Source organism: Hyperolius riggenbachi, chromosome 3 (genome assembly GCF_040937935.1).
Source record: "Hyperolius riggenbachi isolate aHypRig1 chromosome 3, aHypRig1.pri, whole genome shotgun sequence".
Taxonomy (NCBI): Eukaryota; Metazoa; Chordata; class Amphibia; order Anura; family Hyperoliidae; genus Hyperolius; species Hyperolius riggenbachi.
This window is the reverse complement of record NC_090648.1, coordinates 67,873,855-67,898,085: the sequence shown is the minus strand read 5'-3', so window position 1 is coordinate 67,898,085 and position 24,231 is coordinate 67,873,855. Positions and strand designations below refer to the sequence as shown.

At 43.0% G+C, this 24,231-nt stretch overlaps 1 protein-coding gene and 1 long non-coding RNA gene across 7 annotated transcripts in view; one reads left to right on the top strand and one right to left on the bottom strand.

Annotated features, from left to right (window-relative positions):
- LOC137562716 (uncharacterized) overlaps positions 1-12,539 on the bottom strand; it is a 258,806-nt gene extending 246,267 nt beyond the window's left edge. For 3 of the 6 annotated variants that reach the window (XR_011030173.1, XR_011030170.1, XR_011030172.1), the window contains exon 1: positions 12,235-12,537. This is a non-coding gene — a long non-coding RNA (uncharacterized lncRNA). Of the gene's footprint in view, positions 1-12,234 lie in introns of all 6 variants that reach the window. The other 3 variants (XR_011030171.1, XR_011030169.1, XR_011030174.1) reach the window with 2 other exon arrangements.
- The window catches only part of LDLR (low density lipoprotein receptor), a 38,131-nt gene continuing 24,860 nt past the window's right edge, over positions 10,961-24,231 (top strand). Inside the window, exon 1 of the mRNA XM_068274324.1 lies at positions 10,961-11,215. Coding sequence (XP_068130425.1) covers positions 11,143-11,215 — 73 coding nt within the window. The 5' untranslated portion in view covers positions 10,961-11,142. The remainder of the gene's footprint in view (positions 11,216-24,231) is intronic.

The following is a 24,231-nucleotide window of genomic DNA, read 5'->3' as shown; positions in this document are numbered from 1 at the left end:
CAATCCCTTGTGCAGCCTTTGGGCCTGATTCACAAAGCTGTGCTAACCTAGTTAGCACGCCTAAAGACTTTGGGCGTGCTAACCAGGGTGCTAAGTAGTTAACACGCACCAAACTAAATCAGTTTGCACGCTAAGTTTCGCATTCGCACGCTAAGTTTAGTGCTGCCCAGTGCACGTGAAACAACGGCGCACCAGATGCGCGCAAACAGCGCATTGGATGCACCCAAAACATTGCGAAACTTAGCGTGCGCAAAGTATGTTTAGGCGTGCTAAGGGGTTTTTCACAAGCGTGCTAATAGCACCGCTTTGTGAATCAAGCCCTTTGAGTTGCTCAGACACTGGAGTTCTGAGTTATGAAATAAGTCTGCTCAGGAATACGTCAGTTCAAGAAATGTTACGTATTGCTGAGTGGCTGGAAGCTATATCTTGCTCACATGACATACTGCTTCTGTAATATTAATAAAGATGAAGATTTGATTACTGAAGTTACTGAGTAAACCGGGCAAAAAAAACAGCCATGTGACTCAGCTGATAACATATACTGTACCTTTCCTTCCTTTTCTTACCTGCCTGGAAAAGATGACATAAATGCCACAGTAAATGCAGGATGTTTCTTTTGTAAAATACTGTGCAGCCATACTACAAAGAATGTCGACATTTCCAGCAGTGAGGCACTTATTGCACTGGAAAACTTAAAGGGAACCTGAAGCGAGTAAAATTATTTAAAACACATACATGACGTAGCTGCAAATGAATATTACATACTAACCTCACTGTCCGTTCCTCTCAGAAGCTCACCATTTTCTTCTTACAGTGATCTCTTCCAGTTCAGACAATATTTTGTCAGAACTGAAATATACCAGTTGCTGTCAGTTATATATCAGCAGGTGTCAGTTACAACTGAATGTGCAAGGTAAAGTCCATGATTCCCTATGGCTCAAGTGGGTGATATTACAGTTTAACAGTGTGCTGACCAGGAAGCTGTTATGGGGCAATGGCCATTTTCAAAAAGGAGGACGGAGAATTCCATCGATCACAGTGGACAAACAGGACGCAGGAGAGGAGAAAGAAATTAAGGAGTAGACTACACAAGAGGTAAGTATGACCTGTCTATGGTTATTTTGACTTTTTATTTTCAGTTCAGGTTCTCTTTAACTTTCCTGAGAGGTACCAGATAATTACGAAGATGGATCGTTGATGCAGCGGATACTGATGGAATTAATGGAAGCCTAACACAATGGACAGTGTTGCGATACATTCTTCAGTTTTGTCACCTTCTTCTGCTTTCATCCATCACCTTCTTCTGTAATCTTCTGCCTTCATCTGTCATCCTCTAGTCACCGCTGTTCAAGTTGGTGCTTCTGCCTCCTCCACCAGGGACAAGCGCCGCTAGAGAAGAAACTCGACTAGTGTGTGACACAAGCCCCACCTGCTAGCTCCTTCGTCGCCTTACCTAGTGTCTCCATTCCACATCCTTCTCCATATAGGAGACACAGGCTCCATCTGCTAGCTCCTTCCTCACCTTACCTAGTGTCTCCATCCCACATCCTTCTCCATATAGGAGACACAGGCTCCATCTGCTAGCTCCTTCCTCACCTTACCTAGTGTCTCCATCCCACTTCCTTCTCCATATAAGAGACACAGGCTCCATCTGCTAGCTCCTTCACTATCACCTTCCATAGTGTCTCCACCCCACATCCTTCTACAAATAAGAGAAACAGGCTCCATCGGCTTGCTCCTTCACCATCACCTTCCATAGTGTCCCCACCCCACATCCTTCTCCATATAAGAGACACAGGCTCCATCTGCTAGCTCCTTCACCATCACCTTCCATAGTGTCTCCATCCCACTTCCTTCTCCATATAAGAGACACAGGCTCCATCTGCTAGCTCCTTCACCATACACAGGCTCCATCTGCTAGCTCCTTCACCATCACCTTCCATAGTGTCTCCATCCCACTTCCTTCTCCATATACAGTAAGAGAAACAGGCTCCATCTCCTGAATTCTTCACCATCACCTTCTCTATATACAGTAAGAGAAACAGGCTCCATCTGCTAGCTCCTTCACCATCACCTTCCATAGTGTCTCCATCCCACTTCCTTTTCCATATAAGAGAAACAGGCTCCATCTGCTAGCTCCTTCACCATCACCTTCCATAGTGTCCCTACCCCACATCCTTCTCCATATAAGAGACACAGGCTCCATCTGCTAGCTCCTTCACCATCACCTTCCATAGTGTCTCCACCCCACACATCCTTCTCCATATAAGAGACACAGGCTCCATCTGCTAGCTCCTTCACCATCACCTTCCATAGTGTCCCCACCCCACATCCTTCTCCATATAAGAGAAACAGGCTCCACCTTACCTAGTATCTCAGGCCAGTTTGTGCAACCAATATACAGCGCAATATTGTTTGGTATATATTTGGTACAGTGGCAGTACATTGACTCTAAAGGGGGACTTCCCTCAGTGTTCCTAGTAAGTCGATGTCATAGACTGTGTGTGGCGCCTCTGGCTGTTGAAGGTGGTTGTCAACAATGGTGTGGAGCGCCAAAAGCTCTTTAAAGGAAACCAAGCGCCACCTGGTTTCTAATAGCTATAGGAGCTGCCATGCCCCCCCCCCCCTCCCCTTCTAGCTGACCAACATTTATGCAAGGGAAGGTGTGAAAATAGCATCTGACTCCTCTAAACTCTTTGAAGCATAGTGTCCTATGTCTCCAACCCCCTCTGCTGATGAAAGCTTTTGTTTGCTCTTTGCCAAAGTGTGCAATAAAATCATTACAAAGTGCTTATCTGCTTGAAATTTCTGCAGTCGCACAGGCTTCGAAAGTAGAGTAAAAAGCCTCTGTTAAACTCTTACATAAAAAAAGAAGAGGTAAAAATTTTTTTTTCAGTTTTTTTTATTAAGATACATTATTGGCATGAATTTTTTAATGTGCTATTGAGATGACCTGGGTGCTTGGTTCACTTTAAAGAGTATTCACCAGTTGTATGTCAGTCTGCCCACTGGCTGCTGGATAGCGTACTTGTAAGGCTGTTGACTTTGATGTGGGATTTGAGCCCTTTGAGAAGGATTCAAATCCTGACTCAAGCCAGTATATTAAATAATAAGGAGTCTCTGGGCAAGGCTCCCTTAAAGACCCTGGTCACCTGTGTAGTGCACCTTAAGTGAGAAAAGCGCAATATATAAACTGTAATTGCATCAAAAATGCAGCACATCTGCCAACACATTGCATGCTGGAGGGAATATGTAATGGGAAAGCCCACGGCATTGTGCTTCCTTTATCACAGAAATTCCAAATAGCAGTCTGGAGCGTGTGCAGTGGGAAGGGACAGACCCAAAGAAATGATTCCACTTATTTCAAAGCATGACTTCCTCTCTTGGCTCAAGTTCTTGGACCCTCTCGAGAACTATTTCACTATGTTCTGTAACTTTGTAGTACTAGTCATTAATTCACATAAGTGTTCTTGTAATTTCATTTTTACAGAAAAATGAATGAGAGATTAGAATCGATTGAATGAAAACCTGTCATGGGTATCCTCACTGGATCTTCTCTTTTAACTTTTAAAGCATTATTAAACTCTGACAGAATGGTCAATAAAAACAGGTTTGCTTACTTTTTATCACCGTTATCACAGTTACCATATTTGCTTTTGTGCACAAGTATTATCATCCATTTACAAATTAAATGCTCTGAAAGCTGCTGTTGCATTTTCTTGCATAGCTGCTGTATTTATATTAAACTAAAAATGTCTGTACAGCGCTCACTCCCCACAGTCATACATAGATTTATTTTCATAAAGTTCCACTGTTTACAACAGTCTCCAGTCTCTAGTAGAAAAAAATAAATACTCTCACCGGCGTTCTAAGGCTGATTTGTCACAGATCAGCTAAATGTGTGTTTCTGATGGACTCCAAATCTGTTCTCCTTCCTCTAGCACCTCGATATATATGATACATCATACATTGCACAAATTATATCATAACATGAAAAGATGCTACCCCCTTGTCTTTAAAATCCCAATCTTTCCCTGAGCTACCCTCATCTACAGTGATATATTGCCCTTGTACCATTCTTCATTGAATGTGCCCACCTTGCGGGGTAGATGAATAAGAAAGTGCACAAGTAATTCACCTATTACGAGGGGGGGGGGAGCACAGGGTGTAAACCTGTAGAATGATCAGCCAGTACGCATCTGCTAAGAGGAAGGAGATAGTTATACAGTATAGCGTAAGCAGGAGGTTGCTAGGCAACCACTAGGGGCAACACCGCGAGACTAGGAGCCGCTCAGAGGGAATTTGCATAGAATGGAGCTTATAGCATCTGAGTCTGCCGCCGGCCAGCAAGCCGCTGATGAGTCAGTCTGACGAAACCGGTAGGGCGTGGCCTCAAGCGGCAGACACGAAGACGCTAGCTGAGCGGCGGTGAGGACGTCCAATTCACTTTTAGATATGCGCATATACTTTTATGGAATGTGAGTGTAATTTTTAACCTTTTATTGAGGAATAAAGCAGTTTTACGCTACGAGAGATGTGTATGAGTCCTGCAGGCACAGATTGAAACAATTCGCTGAGACCCCTTCTGTGACATCAAAAGCGATGATTGCTGGTCCATGAGAGGTCAGCAGCTGATCTGGTGAGCGGTTCTTTTGGTCTGGTGGAAGCCGAAGCACGGGCACTGATTGTGGAGGGTGCTCACTGTGTAGAGGGTGTACTCACTTTGGCACAAGTGGATTGAAAGAGGATTTATGAAGTGTGACAGATTCACGCTATGTACATTGTTTTTTTTCCCTTCTGAGGAATCTCTTAAAGGCGAGGTGACACCACTTTGAAAACCTGCTGGTGGAATTACCGGAGTTGTGACATCTACGCAATTGATTGCTGGTCCATGATAGGTCAGCATACATATCTGGTGAGCAGGAATTTCTCCTATACTATCGGTGGAGGCCGTAGCATGGGCATATATAGTGGGGAGCACTCACTTTTGCATGTATGGAAAATTGACAGATTTAAAGTTACAGTTTTAGGCTATGTTACGCTATATGTCTCTTTGAGGAAACAAGTGGAACCAGGTTCGAGGTGCTAGAGGAAGGAGAGCAGATTTGGAGTCCATCAGAAACACGCATTTAGATGATCTGTGACAAATCAGCCTTAGAACGCCGGTGAGAGTATTTATTTCTACTAGAGACTGTTGTAAACAGTGGAACTTTATGAAAATAAATCTATGCATGACTGTGGGGAGTGAGCGCTGTACAGACATTTTTAGTTTATTGTAAAGGTTAGGGGAAGTGCTATCCCCATTTGTATAGCGATCTACCCAACAGACTTGTGACATTTTCAGTCCCGAGATATCGGTTTTGCAATATCCGAGGAGCGCCCATACCACTTTTTATATATGCTGTATTTATATATTAAAATCTATCTAGTGATCACTTCTCAGCTCTCTCTGCTTCTATTAGGTGTGCAGCCCATGTTATCACCTCCTCTTTTGCGGCAGGAACACACAACAAACACAGAACATTTATATTGCGCTTTTCTCATGGCGAACTCAAAGCGCCAGAGCTGCAGCCACAAGGACGCACTCTATAGGCAGTAGCAGTGTTAGGGAGTCTTGTCCAAGGTCTCCTACTGAATAGGTGCTGGCTTACTGAACAGGCAGAGCTGAGATTCGATCCCAGGTCTCTTACGTCAGAGGCAGAGCCCTTAACCATTACACTATCCAGCCACCGTTTAGAGGAAGCTTTCCACTAAACAAGAAAGTGCTGTGTTTGGGTTGGTTCACACTACACAAGAGCTTTTCTAAGTGCTTTGTGATTTTAAAAGCTCTTACTAATATAATCATATGTGTGTGTTCTCACTGGAGTGATATGATTTTGTAAAAAGCCCCCATAACATTATAATAGCTTTTCAAATCACTAGCGCTAAAAAAAAGCTTTGGAAGTGTGAACCAGCTCTTTAACTGTTTGAATGCTGGTATGCTAACATTTTTTTATTTTGAGATAGTATGTTTAATGCTGTAAATAATCTTTTAGAGCAAACAAGAAATGCTGAGTTTTATACCACTTTAAAGAATATTATACATAGGTACACACACACAGTGCAGGTGTGTGCAAAGCTTGCTACAAAGCAGGTGTGCATAGAGAATGGGTGAATGGATATTTGTATGGTCCATGCATGGCTACATGTACAATGTGCATGACCGCTCTACATGGGTATATGTACATAGCATGTGCTGAGGAGTGAGGGAACATGTACAGACCATTAGTACATGAACAATGCATGGGTAAACAAGTACAGAGTGTGGGCATATATATATATAGTGAACATCGGCTTAGAGCAGAGGGTTCATGTACAGCCCATATCATTTGGATTATCCCTGGAAGGCATGATCTGGGCATGCCCAGTAAAACGAAGTCGCTCGTGCACAGCTGTTTTCATCTATGAACAAGTGCATCATTCTACTGGGCATGCTCAAACCTTATTTGTGCTGGATGCGGTCGTCTACAGTGCCGGAAGAAAACTATTCAACTGGGGCAGGGTGGGGCGAGTAGGTATGCAGGGACTCTGCGCTGGATGGTGGGCTGCAGGAGGATCTGGGAAGCCTCTGGACCAGAGCTGTCCAACTCAAGTCCTCAAGGGCTGAGGTCCCCACACATTTTTGAAACGGCTCAAATTAATAGATGGGACTGAATCAGGAAAGGTTTGTTTTATCAAGTAGAACACATTACACTGCCCATCCTAGACACTGGAGTGGACATCCCTGCTCTGGGCCATCCACAGCAGCCTTTATCAACTTTTTTGAGGTCGAGAAACTACAAAAAAAATTTCAGGGAACCCATGCATAAAAATTACAGATATAAATTGTGCCACTTTTTTATAGCTTTCCCTATAGACTATTATACACCTCTACTATTATACACCTTGGTTAAAAATAGTGCCATTGTCAAACTGCAAAAGCAGCAATCACCTCCACATATAAAAGTAACAATTACCCCCACTTGTGAATAGCAACAATAATGCCCACATATGAAAGGCAGCATTGACCCCCCACATATGAAATACACCAACCACCCCTCAAATCAAATGCACTAATCAATCCCACAAATGAAATGCAGCAATCACCCTACAAATGAAATGCAGCATTGATGCCCACAACCAAATGCACCAATCACCCCACAAATGAAAAGCCCCCTACATATAAAAGGTAACATTTTCCCAGACTAATGAAGTGCCGCCATTACCCTTCATATGACATGCAGCCATCATCCTATACAGGAAAATGCAGCATTGACCCCCACAAATGAAAAGCACCAATCACTTCCACAAATGAAATGCGGCATTGACCCTCACATACGACAGGCACCAATTATCCTCCACATCTGAAGGCCACCCCACATAGGTAATAGATTAATAATTCCCCCAATCGTTGGTATCAGTGGATTTTGTGCAACCCCGTTATACTTGCATTGCATTGGGTAAAGTGAAGTATACAGTCAAGGAAAGGTTTGGTTCACTTTTACTGTTAATACACGCATTTACAGGTAACGCAGAGCATTCAGTCCGTTCCAATGCCGCAATCCGTTTCCCAACGCACACCACACAATGTGAATGTCGCATAGATTGTGCATTGCAGTGCGGTAAGCTGGGTTACAAAGCGGCCGTTTCACTGCACCACTGAGGAGAGGGCCTAAGTCATGTACTTATACAGCCTGCAGCCAACAATTCAAACCCCCCACCCCACCCCACGCTGGTATTGCTTGCTCAATCCCAGTCAACACCCAATCTATATTTTGTTCAAAGATTTTTATTAGACTCAATTATTATATCAAATCTAAAATCTGAGCGGTTACGTTTTTTTTTATAATTTGCAGTTACATTAATTTAGGAGGAACTCTAACCTGCTGGTGTGAATATGTATACTCCATCACACTACAGTAGTGCTCTGGCTTGCAGCAATGCATGTACAGGTTTTCTCACAAGTAGTGCTAATCTACTTTATTTCAGAATGCACACAGCAGCCAACTTATTTTCTCCTCCATGGTATTCCCCTCTCTATCCATAAAGCCCAGTACACACTTTCAATTATGATTGGCCAATCACTGGCCAATGTTACCTCCTCCATGTAATATGAGGGTCAACAGATATTGGAAATTATGAGCAGATTGTGTAGGTAAGCAGTAATACTATAAGGAGGTGGAAAAATTGGTCAGTGATTGGACAATCATAAATTAAAATGTGTTCCAGGCTTTAGTCTTCTGACAAATAAGTAATTTAACATGTAGGAATTACACGCTGATACCTGTAGTGTATTAGAATAGGTAGGTTGGCTGATAAAAGTATGTGTCTCAGCTAGGAAATCAACATAGCCATAAAAGACGCAACACCCTGCTGTTAACTCCTTCAGCTGGTATGCTTCAGATCATGGGAACAAATTTTCAGAACATGATGTTTTGTGGTAGGCGCCACATTTTGCACAAAAAGGTAACATTAAAGGGATACTGTACGGGGGTCAGGGGAAAATGAGTTGAACTTACCCGGGGCCTCTAACAGTCCCCCGCAGACATCCTGTGTTGGTGCAGCCACTCACCGATGCTCCGGCCCCGCCTCTGGTTCACTTCTGGAAATTCAGACTTTAAAGTCTGAAAACCACTGCGCCTGCATTGCCGTGTCCTCGATCCCGCTGATGTCACCAGGAGCGTACTGCGCAGGCCCAGTATGGTCTGTGTCTGCACAGTACACTCCTGGTGACATCAGCGGGATCAAGGACACGGCAACGCAGGCGCAGTGGTTTTCAGACTTTAAAGTCTGAAATTCCAGAAGTGAACCGGAGGCGGGGCCGGAGCATCGGTGAGTGGCTGCACCAACACAGGATGTCTGCGGGGGACCGCTAGAAGCCCCGGGTAAGTTCAACTCATTTTCCCCCGACCCCCTACAGTATCCCTTTAAGGAACATTGCTTTATTAGTTGTTAGATTATTATTGCACATTTATCATAGAAATGACTGCAGCGCAGCGGTGTGCATAGAACAATTTATTGTAGCTAACTGTTCCTCAAAGAAGACCACAATGCTACCATCTTCATAGTCTAGTTCCATCCTGCCCCACCCCCAGCAATGCCTCTAGTTATGAGGACCAGAAAGAATTCAGAAAAAAAATCCTCTACCGTCACTGCAACGGTCGCAAACGTATCCTGCAAAAAACACACTGCACTTTACCATAAGCAATGCAATCATTTAGAGGTTGCATGTAAAATACAAACACTAAATAATACATTTATGTATACAGACCACCATGTAAGACCTGACAGCTGATGTGGGACAACTGAGGAAAAAAGAGAGACACATGGATTTGGTTCAAAAAAGGGACTGTCCCTCTAAAGGTAAATATTAAAGCACACCTGAACAGAGACTAATATGGTGGCTCAGGCTGCCGTATTATTTCCTTTTAAATGATGCCATGCCATTTGCCTAAAGTCCTGATTTTTCTGGCAGCAGTAGTAATCCAGTCAGGAACACCAGATCTCCACACTTGTTCAGCGTCTCTGGCTGAATATTAGGGCTGGTGCACGCCAACAGCGCTTCTCAAAGCGATTGGCTAATGTGTTTGTAGGGGATGGATCACACCAGAGCGATGTAATTACGCCTCAATGTAAAGTATAGAAAAAATGGAAAATCTTTCTCAAAAGCTCATAACACTGTTAAGCGTTTCCCCCCCCCCAAAGCTGTTCACTTTTACATCAAAGTTTACAAGAATTACAAAATCATTGCAACAAAACGTTCCAAAATCGCTAAGCATAAATAGGAAATCGCTAGGCACATGACTAGAATTTCATTATTAGGCACTAGGCATTACGCCTAGTGATTGTTGCTGTGCACTAGCCCCAAGAGGCTCAGCATGACAGCCAGGCAATCTGCATTGTTAAAAAGGAAATAAATATGTCAACCTCCATGTTCCTCCCAAAAACATCACATATAGCAGACGTGATTTCATCTTCCGATCTATACAAGACAGCTGCCAGGGCCGGGCCGAGGCATAGGCTGGAGAGGCTCCAGCCTCAGGGCGCAGTGTAGGAGGGGGCGCACAATTCATTCAGCTGTCATTCCTAATTGTGTATGAAGCAGAAAGAAATAAGAAAAGGGGATACATGGCAGTGACTGCAAGCCAGATAACTAGATATTAAGGTGTTGGGGAGGTTGTGGGCACTGTGGCACCTCTTAGTCTAATAGCAATCAGTGTGACGGCTGGGGTGGCAGGGACGGAGGGGCGCACTTTGGTGTCTCAGCCTTGGGTGCTGGAGGACCTTGTCCCGCCTCTGACAGCTGCTATCTGCCTGGTTACACTAATAATATTGTTACACAAGAACTCTGTGTATGTTGCACTAAAGCATTAGATCACGGTTTCCAATCCCAAGTCTTTCCTCACAGCCCAGTAGTGCATGTTTTGCCAGTAACCTCACATTTGCACAGGTATGGTAATAAGCATCACCAATATACACATAGCGGAGATACTAATTACCCCACCTTGCATATATGTGACGTTACCTGCAACAATATGGACTGTTGGTGTGCTGTGAGGTTTGTGAAAACACTGCATTAGATAATAATAATAATTTGAGCTCCATTTGAAACATCAAACGCTGCAAAATTCCCCTTTAACCCAGATTAAAATAGCTCACACCTCCATGCCTTATTATTGCGATAAGCCCATAACGTATGAAGGCATGTGAGGTATGCAAGTGGGAGTGACTGTTGGTACCTATAGGAAATGAGTCAGCCTCAGGGAGTGTTCTCTGAACACAGTTGGCAATGCAGCCAACCATAGGAGTGCATTGACTATGTCACATCATGTGTTATAGGCTCCTCCCAGAGTGGGAAAGCACAATGCCATATTTAAAAATCACACCACTTTTTGCTCCACCTCTTTCACTAGTGTTGAAAAAAAATGTAATTGAAATACACTTGTGACTACATTAAACACACTGCAATCTGAACCAGTGGTGTGTGAGTGAGTGCAGCCCCTGCTGCTAGCATACAACATAGGGGAATCATAGCATTACCACAGGAGCCTTTTGCAATTACTATTATTATATAGATAAACAGGGATTTTTATTCACATTGTTTTTATTCTGACCACTATAAGCATGGAGCTTTTCAGGTCAGCTTTTGCCCTCATGCTGCTCTTAATACCTCTGGCATCTGCTATCTCAGTCTCAGGTAAGTGTCCAGCATTTTCTTTATCTAGCTATACTACCCAGTTATCCTTTTGACTCTATGAATGAGTGTTTCAGTAGGCTGCATGATTATTGTATTACTATTGTTGCTATTTCTAAGTACAGCATTGAATGGATTTTTGCATTTGTTGACAATGCCTTAGCAAGGCTGTAACATTACCAGGACTGTAAAGTGGCTGCTAAACCGTTATTTGACTATTATTCAAAGGATAACCTGAGGGCAGAAGGACAGGTGCAGCTCAAAACCATTGCAGGCTTGTGTTAATGGTGTGGCTCTAGAGTCTATATAAAATGTAATGTATAGGCTAGTGCTAGCTTCCTGCTTACATGGCACCGGGGCTTGCTGAGATTTGTAGTTCTACCAGCACATAAGCCAGTTGTATATGTGAAGGCATTATTACTACTATGTAACAGATCATTATTAGTACAATGTAAATAATGTTATTGTATTAAGAATGGCTTCTAGCATGTAAGCACCACAGCTGACATCCATCCAGGGCATGCTGAGCCTTCTATTTCTACCTCATGTTTGTCTATTCTGCTTGCATGTTTTTAATATTAGATGTTATATGGCAGACCAGAGGTTAGCATGTGGCTTCTGACTACAAATCTCAGCCATGGAATGCTGGGACTTGTAGTTCTACAGGGAGAATGGTCTACAAGACTTGATTATTTAGACCAGTGCACTGGAAACTGAAGTTGTTGCCCATAGCAACCGATGTTATCAGCTGTCCAAAGAATTCCAATGGGTTGCCACTGGCAACAGTCTCTTGCACTACAAGTCTCAGCAGGTCATGCTGGACTTCTGTTGATGCCAGCCCCATGGCATTACATTGAATGAGCTCTGGCCGTGTCTGGGCGGCCATCTCTGGGGTCTCCTGATGGTGGGGGGAGCAGCTTTTACCTCAGATAACCGGTGAACTGGAGGCGTATGAGGTAAAGAGGGGCAGGGGGCGGGGCGAGGATGACAGCTCCAATTGAATCCCAGGGCACGCGCCTCACCTGGTCATTTGACGTCACCTCGGCTCACACACCGGCATAATCGCCATTGTTACCGCTTTGCTGTAATAATTGCACGTTAGACAGTGGGCACAGTTGCCATGGGGGTGACCAGTGATAGTTACAACCGGCTTTTTTCACGCTCGGGCATTCCCTCTCTGGCCACGCCCAATCTCATGAATGGGCGGCTTTACAGACGCTTCCGATTGGCTGGCGTCGGCATCTGCCGATCGCGAGCCTCCGCCCCGATACCCAATAGGAAGGTAAAGGGCGTGGTGTAGATGGGCGTCTCGGTTAGACCCTTCCGTGAGGAGAGTTTCCCGCCCTTGCTGTGACGTGGGAGGGGAGGGGCTTCTCCTCAGGGTGTGCCGCGCTTGGAAGCATGCTGTAGTACTAGCGCGGCGCTCCTTGCCAGATTCCATTCATCTGTATGGTGCCCAGTCAGTGTTGTGCGGCTGCGCATAACGTGCCAGGAGCCATGAAACACTCAGGGCAGTCACTGCAGAGCAGCTAATATTGTTGATGCTGAAGCTGGCTCAGTTTCCTTCTGGTTAAAGTACAGAATGATGAGTGCAAGTGCTGCTGGGCTGCCTGCCCAGAGAGAGCTGTGTGTGCTGGAGATATGTCCCTAATTGGAGATAATGGATAAAAGCAGCTTTTATATAGCACTGATGGATGGATGCGGCTGCTCTAAAAGGGGTGGGGGAATTAAAGGGAACCTAAACTGAGTAAAATTATTAGCACCACCATATTATAGTTTGTGCAAATGTCATGATTTTATACTTTTTGGCTTTTCATTCCAGCTGTATGAGACATCTAAAAAAGTATTCATTAAATATTTAAAAACAAAATTTTTTTTAGTGTACTAGAGCTGCATGGTGTCAGTAAAGTTCAGTGGACATCTGTATGGGAAAGTACACTATTTCCTTCCACTCTTGACTTCTGCTTTTTTTCTGTGTTCTGTAAGTGCAAAAGGGCTGCAAGCGCTTACTTATGCGCAACAAGTCTTGCCTATAGGGATCGGGGTTCTATACCTCCAGGCAAGAGTTGGGGCTGAGGGATGGTTGCACGTTACTAGGCAACAGCCGAGCCAACACGTTTTGTTACTATGGGGAGAACAAAGCACTCACACGAGATGACTCTGGATCTTTTGGCGACGTACACACGCTACATTCTTGGCAGAGTGCCACAACTGAGTTAAGGCAGCAGCACTAGTCTACCTTAGTGGGCCCAGCAGGAATCCTCATAGGTAAATTCAGCTAACAGGATTAGGTGGACAGCACCCTCTCGAACTGCTAGGTTTCCAATAGGTTGTAGTAAATTATTATTTGGCCAATCACAACGCTTTGTGCTGTAGCGGGTGTTGTGGTTGGAGAACTGTTCCCTATGAGGTTTCTTGCTGGGTCCCCTAAAGTAAACTAGCACCAATTCAGGCTGCGTAGGAGGCTTTAATGTAGACCTACAGGAGCTTTGTTTACTCAGCACGGCTTCACAGTAAAGGGTGGGGGGAGTATTTACATAAAAATACATACCTGGACAAATCCATTTTTCTTTTGGGCTCCGCCCTATCATTGCCGCTGCCATGGAAATGGTTGACCAATGCTAGAACTGTGTCCCTCATCACTCTCTCTAGACAATTGTTCCCTTGTCCACCACACCCCTACACAAATGATCCCTGCCTTCTCATTAGCACTCCAAGGTGTTCCCCAGCATGACATTATAGCACCTATGACACACAGGACATGATGGAAATGGTGACTCTCGAAAGTAAAAGATAACAGCCTTCAGAGGTGAAGCTAGCGTTGCATCACTCTAACCTGATGTGTTCTGAGGGCTGGTGCACACCGAGCGGCTTTTTGGGCGTTTTCAGATCCGCTTGCGGCTGCGGATCTGCTTGGTCAATGTATCTCAATGGGGTGGTGCACACCAGAGCGGCAGGCGTTTTGCAGAAACGAAAAATGCCTGGGTGAGGCATTTTTTGGATTTCGGATGCGTTTCTGCCTCAATGTTAAGTATAGGAAAAACGCAAACCGCTCTGAAAAACGGCACTTCAGAGCGGTTTTGCAGGCGTTTTTGTTACAGAAGCTGTTCAGTAACAGCTTTACTGTAACAATATATGAAATCTACTATACTGAAAACCGCAGCAGCAATCCGCAAAACGCTAGCAAAACGCCTCATAAAAATAAAAAAAAGCGTTTAAAAATCTGCTAGCATTTTGCGGATCTGCTAGCGGGTTTTGGTGTGCACCAGCCCTGAAGGAGTAAAAGGCAGACTGCGGTACTGTGGTATCCTGCAGGCGATAGGAGACTCCTATAGCGATCTTGAAAACAATTCCTTGCAATAATAGGCTCTTGGATTCATATTGGACATGTGGAAATAAATACTGTTCTATTTCTGTGAATGGAAATGCATTTGCATTTTTCAAATTCCATGTGTCCCACCCAAAAAACAGCCTCCCATGTCCTTGCAGTGATGAGAAGGGGAGTGTGCTACATCAGTGTTTCTTGACCATATTTTGGTTTCTACCCCTTATTTTGAAATAGGATGTTTACCTGATTGTGGACATTGGGCTCTATTCACAAAACTTCTCATAAATGACTTCTTTATCACCTATTTGGAAAAATAGCCTTTCAGCACATTTACATGCAAAATAATCTCTCAAAGTAAGTTGTCCCTGATTAACTTCATTTCAATATTATTTTTCTCACCTTAATTATATTATATTTTTGCTCTTTGGGAGCTTAAAAATGTAACATAGAAAAGGAGTTAACGGAGGAAAACGGGTGAAAAAGCTTTGTGAATCATGCCCATTGTCATGCCAAGTATGCCTTGAAGTAGTCAATGTTTTTTGTATAAAGGTGCTTTATGCTTTTAATTAACTAAAATATTTGTTTCTAAACAGTGTAGAAAATCAAGGGGTACTGCCCCTAACTGAAGCACGAGGTCATGAGTTTGACTCCCTGATCAGAGAGAAAAAAATAGTTTCTTATGGCTTATCTCTACACAAATAAAACTTTTTAAATCACCTGTAATAAATTGACAAGTTCAAACACCCCCTAAAACCAATTCAAGTACCCCCTTGAGTATGTGTGCAGTATGTTGAGATCCTAGTTGTGACATGATGTATACTGGTACCATTTTACATGTTTACCTAAACCTATTTACTGCCTACAGTTAGCAAGTTTACACACAACCTCATTGTACAGTTAATGTAGTCCCATGACAGTCACACAGTTGACATTACTGCCGGGGATTAGCTTGAGGTAAACATGCTTATGTGGTACACTTCCGTGTCACTTTCTGCAGTACGGGAAAGCACACCCCAACTGGAGAAGTCTAAAACTGGCCAATCCAGATTGCATATGTGGGATATGCACCTTAGTTTCCCTGCCTGTTCAGCCCATAATATTGCTAACAGAAAAGACTCATACAAGTTAAAGCAAATAAGAAGTGACTGGGAAAAAAAATTAGATACTCACCTACTGTATGTAAAGTGAAAGCTCTAGATCCCCGTAGAACCTTCCCCGACCGCTCTCTGTGCCCTCAGACCGCCGCTGCCCGCCGTTGAAATTCTGTGCCTTTGGGAGTCTTGGGAAGTACTCGTGGCCCAACAGGCTCATCCAAACCCACTCCTCTTCTCTTCAGAAGCACTTGAGGACCTGAGTACTTTAAAGGATACCCGATGTGACATGATGAGATAGACGTGTGCTTAGCACACAAATAACTATGCTATGTTCCTTTTTTTCTTTCTCTACCTGAAAGAGTTAAACATCAAGTATGTAAGTGGCAGTTCCTGTCAGGACTGGGTCAGACTACAGTGTGACCCTCACTGATAAGAAATTAAAACTAAAACACTTTCCTAGCAGAAAATGGCTTCTGAGAGCAGGAAAGAGATAAAAAAGGTCAATAGTTCATAGATTTTAGCTCTGGCATACTTCAATGAATGTGTCATTGAGCAAAAACAATAACACAGTAAACTTAAAAGTAGATTTAAATATAAAATAAAACCTTAAAAAGTAATTTTTAGGAGAAGGAGGATAGATACAATTGTTTATTTCATTAGTTGTTTGTTTGTTTGTTTTTTAGCTCAGGCTTTACAAGTACTTCCAAATACATATTCAACCAATCCCAGTTTGGGCCGAGTGCTGTACAGATTCATCGCTTGCCTATTGGCTAGAAACACGTTCTTTTGCTATATGGGGAGGGGGGTGGAAAGCCAACAGAGCGGTGGGAAGAGGAAAAGAACAATGCCCTTGGCCATGACTGCTGACGCATTACGAGGGTCACTGTACACATGCTAGATTGTCCGCCAGAGCAGCCCCACCAGCCACCTATGCTGAGAGCCGTCTGTTTCTTCAGCGTTAGTTGGGCGTGATCGTGTGTGTCTGTGGGGAAGCGGATATTTAAGGGCATAAGTTAGGAGCAATGTTATACACATTTGTCACTCTTTGGAGTCACTGAAAAATCGATTTCTGCAAAGAATTTGCAGGATATGGTCTGTTATTAGATCCCATTTGATTTGAGATTTCCGGCCTAATATATACTTAAAACAATTTTATCAAGAAATGTCTCTTCTGTGCAAGGAAGAAAAATCCACTCCCATTTCAGAGGGAAACCTACCATACCATTCTGTATGTTGAACATAGGGTTTGGACCATGTGGGTTTCTACAGAGCCCCAGTGCACCATTTTGCCTTATGCAAGGCATTCCCCTTTTGGTAGGCCTGGAATTAGTGCATGTGGTAAATGGTGTGATACCGGTGCATTTGCTAGGTGTGGCTTTGCGTTGTACAAACATGAATCTAATATTTCAGGTGTGGCAAACCTTGCCAGCTCCTTGATTCATAAGGCTTTACCTTGCTTGCCCTACCCACCAGCTAGGAGAACATTGGCAATGCTAGTGGAACATTATCTGGAGTACACAGGTGCTGATTCTCCTGGTAACTCTACAGCAGTGATTCTCACATGGTGCATCCAATGCCTGTTATCTTGCTCACAGGGGCCTCCTGGGCGAGCGCTATAAAAACAGCACAGGAGATTTGGGCGCAGCCGGCGTCACCATAGACCGTAATAGGAATTAGCACTCGGTGACTGATTTGGGCGCTGTCAGAAGACTGAGCACAAATCACTACAAGAACACTGTAATTCGGCCGCCAGCTATAGCAGTTCAGTCTCCCATTTTAAAGAAGATTCTTAGGTTCTTAGTTTAGCACAACTCATTTTAAACCCATTGAAATATGTTGAAAGCCACCTACATCCATTTTTTTTACCCTTTAAAACCCATTTCCCACAAATGTATAACTAATTCTGAATTACAGTAAGGCCCTGGTGTTTTGTAGGTTGTAAATGACATAATTCTGTTTTTGTTGCTTTCCAGTTAGTAATTAGTTACTTCCTCTGCCCAGCACCATCACCGGACCAAACCCACCTCTGATCTTGCTTTTATCTATTGTTCACTCATTTCCAAAGGCCACAGGAGGAGGTTTCCCTCAAACTACAAAGATCACCATGACAACCAGGCAATGTTTTATAAAGATGGCGGCCTCTGTAGTCTCACTACTAAAGTGTAAATCTGCATCAGAATATTCAACAAATGCACAAAACACAATAGACAACAGGAGGGTGAATCTAGCCCAGGCATGGGCAAACTTGGCCCTCCAGCTGTTAAGGAACTACAAGTCCCACAATGCATTGCAGGAGTCTTACAGCCACAGTCATGACTCATAAAGGCAAATGCGTTGTGGGACTTGTAGTTCCTTAACAGCTGGAGGGCCAAGTTTGCCAATGCCTGATCTAGCCCCTGTGATGGACAAGGTGGGCGCTTTTGAATGAGCCCGGTAGGGAAATTAGAAGTTCAAGGTCGTAGCGTGTGAAAATGTTACTAAAAATATACATTTAACAGCATCAGTCTAGGAATAGAAAGCAAAAGACATTGGCATGAGGAGAAGCTGAGGCCTATAGGGTGGCCTCTGTGCCCCGCCTAAGTTGTTCCCTCCTTCCCTTGAGACCAGATTCTTTCCATTGGGAGGAAGTTTTCCATGCGTGTCTGAGAACCAAACAAATTAATTGTTACATTTGATTGTGATTATTATTATTTTAAATCAATCTATAACATCAAGTGATGCAGCAGTATATATTTTCTGTTTGCCATAAAAGCTTGTAAATGTGTCAATTTCCTGTGTTTTTTTTTTTTTTTTCCTATTCTGACAGGCTCTGACATCTTTACCTGGCTGTAATCTGCTGATCTTGTGGTTAAAACGCATATATCACTTGCCTCAATCAGTTATATTGATCAGGCTTGCAGGAAGTGCTCCCATCACTTGGGAGACTGCACTTGGTTGACGGCCTATTAAGAGCCTCTGGGCTGGTCTTAGGCCCGCCTCTTGCAGGGCAGTGAATCTGATCAGAATGTGCCTCAGGAGTCAGGACTGGTCTTAGGCCTGCCTCTTGCAGGGCAGTGAATCCGATCAGAATGTGGAGAAGCGTATGCTTGTGTACATTGTGGGAAAATCGCCTCATTGTGAATGTTCTATTTCACACAAGGGAACATTATTTTATGCACTTTCTGTTTTAAGAAACAAAACTGTACTCGCCAGCTGAGTATGTACACTGGAGGGTGACTACTGGAAAGGATAGTTGGGAAGCCCCCATTAAAAAAAAAAAACGTCTTACAACTTCCCACAACTCAGTGACTCAAGTCTCATGCATTGTTACACCTACAGAATATCTCCCTTCAGACTCCTATTCCGCCATTTTGTGTTGAGATGTCTTAGGCAGCTTCTTTCATCACTGATAGATCTTGGTGCGATTACTGCTGAAAATATTAGTTCCCCAATGACATCACAGCTCTTTACAAACTAAAAAATGCGCTCTCCAATCTCTGCACCCCTCCAGACCATGTGACTCCACTCCTCCTATAGATGGAGTTTTGGAGGTATGCTGGAACCACCCCTCCCACTTTTAGATTGAAAGGGGCAGCATTTTCCATCACCCCTTCCCAGAGCTCAAATTGTTTCAAAGGACCATACATTTCAAACCATCAAAGCTGATGGTGGCTGAGTTTTGATTTCTGCTCACATCTATTTTATATCAAGATATTTTCTATAGATCGTTTTTTTCGATCGAGTAAATGTAAATGTGGATCTCTTCTAGGGGGCAGTGTTTCCCGTTCTGTGCATCTATAACCAGGGCTGTAGAGTTGGTACAAAATCTTTTGGCTCCTCAGTTTATGAAACCACCACCAACTCGGGGTACCCAAAAATTACTGCAGCTCAGACTCCTGTCATTAACTGTATATTTTCTCCAGATGCAATCATTTGATCAGATTCGCGGAATCTTAAGTAATGGGAGGGTAATTATCAGTTGTTCCCATAAACTGGTCGATTAGGGTGCTTTCTCTCTTCAGATACGATTGAAAAGTCCAACATTCTGATCAACAAAATCGACTATAGAATCATTTGACCTCGATTTTCATCATATAATACGCGTTTTCTATAAAAAAAAAAATCTGATCGAATGATCGCATTTGAGGAAAATAGTGTATTGTTAATGGCACCTTATGAGTTCACCTTCCTTGAAGCTTTTTTTGTTTAGCAGTATACAATAGTTGTGTTATGGCAGTGATGCTGCAACAACCGTCTCCAGGAGCGCAGGCCGAGGTCTGTGTGCTCTGACGTACTTGAGGGCCGCGCCCTTAGTTGCCGGAGATCTTGTGTTGTATTTCTGACAAGCCCGTAACTTATCATCTTGTGCAATCTAAGTACGGTAAACGTGCATTCATCTAGAACCTTCTGCCTCCTGCTCCATGCTGTTGTCCTATTTATAAAACTTAATATCTAAATTAATTTTGCCAAATATTTGAATTAAAGTAGAGAAAATGTTTTTTTTTTTTTTAATTGCATGGCCTTTTCACATAAGGAAGGTGCTTTCTCTTCACATGTGTCAAACAGTGCCAGGCTCCTCATTGTTTACTTATGATAAGAATATTGTAAAGATTACAAAACTTCCTCAAAACGCAAGCCATTCGATGTTGGTTTAAAGTAAGCATGTCACATCCTTTAACAAAATGAAAACCTGTACTACATGGAATATGACGAAACAAAAAAGAAATACAAGAAAAGCTCGCACAGACTGTGTCATGGGGCATATTTCTATTCCAGAGCTTAAGAATGTGAGGAGAAGTTTTTACTATTGGGGTTAAAGACTACAGCTTTCTCCTGAGCATAAGTTTTATGCTGCCCATATATGGTACAATAAAAATGTTTGATTTCCCTGTTTATTCGATCAAAACAATCAAATCAGATAAATATCGAAAAGAATCCTTTTTATTATCGGAAAACGAACGATTATCCCTTTTTTTTTTTTTTAAAATAAAAATTTGATTAGGCATGTTGGAAAAATATATTTAAATTTAATGAAGTAATTGAATGAAACTGTCTAATCCAAAAAATGAAAAAAATTGCACCATTTAATGGCATCATTAGCTGGAGTTCCCACTTTTTGGTATTTGGTTCTGCCTGTGAGCATGTAAATAAATATGGCGGCCATTTTGTGAGGTAAAGAGGAAGAGTGGTTACCATGTTCTTGAACTCGAGTCTTGGAATTTACTTTAGTTTCCTGTAAAACCAGAAGAGCGATCTTTATTGCAAAACATTTTCTGTAAGCGGTAAAGATTGTCTTTCAGTAATTGGTGAGGTAATACACTGTACATACAGTATGGCTGGACAGTTGTGGGGAATTTCTGTAGTAGGTGATTTTTTTTCCATATATCACTTGAATCGGAAGTCCCAGGCAGACACCATGGGAAAATAAATGGTCTGCGGCTTTGATCACTGCACGGCACTTTTCTTTCAGCCAGTAATACATTGGTCTGCAAAGTCCTGATTTAAATGAAAATGGGCTTTTCAGATGCTATTTACCGTAGCGTGACTACATTGTCCTTGAGTTATAAGTTATGCAGTCTTTCTCGGTGGCCGGATATAAAGTCCTTGGAGGTTTTTTTTTTTTTCTTTCATTAAGATAAAGATTTGACATTGTTTATCAGCAGGAAATAAAGGGTGAAATATTGCATTGTGCATTTAAAACGCCTATCTGAAAGCCCTATAAGCTTATGATTTGTGTATATTTATTACTTATTAAACACCCAGAACATTCTCTGCTCCCCTCCCCCAATAGTTTTAGAAGAATTCCGTCCATGATTTTTGAAGCCTGTATCCTTATATTTTTGAAACTTGATATAAAATTGGAGGAAAGTTCAGGCGTAGGTGCTTAGCCTACTCCAGTGTTAATGTTTCAGCCAGATGTTACTCTCTTAGCTCATACTGCCAGCCAAGCAAGGAAACACTATACTGAGGCAGCATCTTATCAAATGTGTCTTTACTTTGGCTTACCCACGCGGTCAGGTTACATTATGGGCAGATCACCTTTTTAGCAAAAGGGGGAAAAAAAATAAATCGATACATTGCAAAGTGAGAAGTTCTTCGCCATGTAATTTGTTCCTATTTTTTGATACACAATCAGCCTGCACGTAATCATCTTTACTACTGGCAGACATAAAAAAAAAACTAGACAGCACCAACTGCTATTATCTGAAACTACACCCCCTAAAAATGTGATCGACTAAAAGTTTTTTTCATAGCTATACATTTGCACAGAGGGAGATATTGTTCACTTGGCAGTTGGAAATAGTTGTTTGCTACAATGCTCACAGACAGGAAACTGTCAGCACCTACCTCCTGACATCACACTGTGGGAGGGGTTTCACCACAATATCAGCCATACAGACCCCTCTGTTGATCTGAGAAAAGGTAAAGATTTATCATGGGAAAGGGGGGTATCGGCTACTGATTGGGATGAAGTTTAATCCTTGGTTACAGTTCCTGTCTTGAAAGTTGTAGCCACACCCTTACCAACACAAACGCCTCTGTGGAAGTGTAGCATAGACACTGCTGACTGGAGTACTGTATAGATGATTTGGTACTTCCCTAAGTAATTGCCCAGCTAACTTTCTTTTATTGCTTTCTATATTCCTCCTCATTGCACTGTCAGCACTGTTTGGTGCGGAGGCAGTTATCAATACCTCAGAAGATGGGTGTTGAGTATAGCGTTGCCTTGGCAAGACTCTCTAGATTTGGAGCTCTTAGATGGCTGCGTGGATTGAAGCCAGGATGATGCTCTGCAGGGTTTTCAGGAAACCTCTGGAGATCAGGCTGAACTGCTGCAGCAAATCTGAACTGAAGATGATATTTGCTTCTCTCCAATTTTATTCAGAAGTCTTCAGTTTGTTTAAAGGGAACCTGAGGTTAGAGACCTATGGAGGCTGACATATTAATTTACTTTAAAGTGGACCTGAACTCTTGCACAGGACAGGACAACGTAGAGAAATGCACCCTGTATGTATTTAGGGAGTTTAGCCTGTCTTATTCGCCCTCATTTGTGTCTAATCACTGGTTGTAATCTGATCCTCCCCTGTGTCACATGACTGCCCATGGCAGATAAGCAGATAAGCCCATTTGAAAGCACAGGCTGTAAACAATATGGCTGCTTCCATGAATCAGGAAGTAGAAAATGTGCAAATGTATTTTAGGATTTGTATCAGCTGTAACAAATACATGTTTTTTGTTTAACGGTTATTATGCGGTTGTGTATCTTTTTTTTTTATAGCAGAGAGGAGTTCTGAGCTCAGGTCCACTTTAAAACAATGCTCATTGCCTGGCTGTCCTGCTGAGCCTCTGTCTCTATTACTCTTCACTGTAGACCCTGAATAAGCATGCAGATCAGATGTTTCTGACTAAAGTGTGACTGGATCAGCTCCATGCTTTCTTCTGGTGTTATTCAGACACTAGTGCAGCCAAAGAGATCAGCAGGACTGCCAGACAACTGGTAATTGTATTGTAAAGGAAATAAATATGGCAGCCACTATATGTCTCTCGCCTCAGGTTCCCTTTAACACATTCACGTTTCATTTGGATATTTTTATAGCTTTGGTTTTTCAGGCTTGATGCGGTGTCTAGAATTGGAGAAAATTGGGTATTTCGTGGTCAACTGATGGAACCACTCCACAGCCAGAATATATAGAGCATTTCCATCCTGGATAGAGTGAGCTGCTTTTCTACATACTGGCACTGCTAGGATCGTGCCTAGTATGCCTATTGCTACATCCGGCCCTGGATGGTGGCCTAAACCAGCAAGCAATCGATCAGGGCGTACCTGCTGTTTTACCACACTTTCAGCAGAAACCTATGTATAAATCGATTAAAGCACTGCTAGCTTTGTACTGCTTAATACCGTACAAAACTATCCAGCCTTCAAATCACTCCTCCCCATTTACAACTTGTATGAAAAAATAAAATAAAAAAAGCTTTTCCCTATCATCGTTTGACAATTCAATTACAATGGGCAGCACGGTGGCGTAGTGGTTAGTGCTCTTGCCTTGCAACACTGGCTCCCCGGGTTCATATCCCAGCCAGGTCAAAATGTACAAGGAGTTTATATGTTCTCCCCGTGTCTGTGTGGGTTTCCTCCGGGCACTCTGGATTCCTCCCACATCCCAAAAGCATACAGATACGTTAATTGGCTTCCCTTTAAAATTGGTCCTAGACTATGATGCATACACTACACGATACATACATAGACATAAGACAATGGTAGGGATTAGATTGTGAGCCCCTCTGAAGGACAGTTAAAGTGAATGGGAACCGCATTTAAAAAAATGAGATAGATACTTACCCAAGGAGAGGGAAGGCTCTGGGTCCTATAGAGCCTTCCGGCTCCTCTCCTGGTCCCGTCGTTCCGGTGCTGGCTCGCCCAGTAGTAGTATTTGACAAAGTGAATGGGAACCGCATTTTAAAAAAAAATGAAACAAATACTTAAGAAGAGGGAAGGCTCTGGGTCGTATAGAGCCTTCCGTCTCCTCTCTCGGTGCCCTCTATCCTGTGCTGGCTCCCACCCCCCCCCCCCCCCCCATTTCAATCCCCCGCCGAAAGGGTATTTGGAAGTGTTC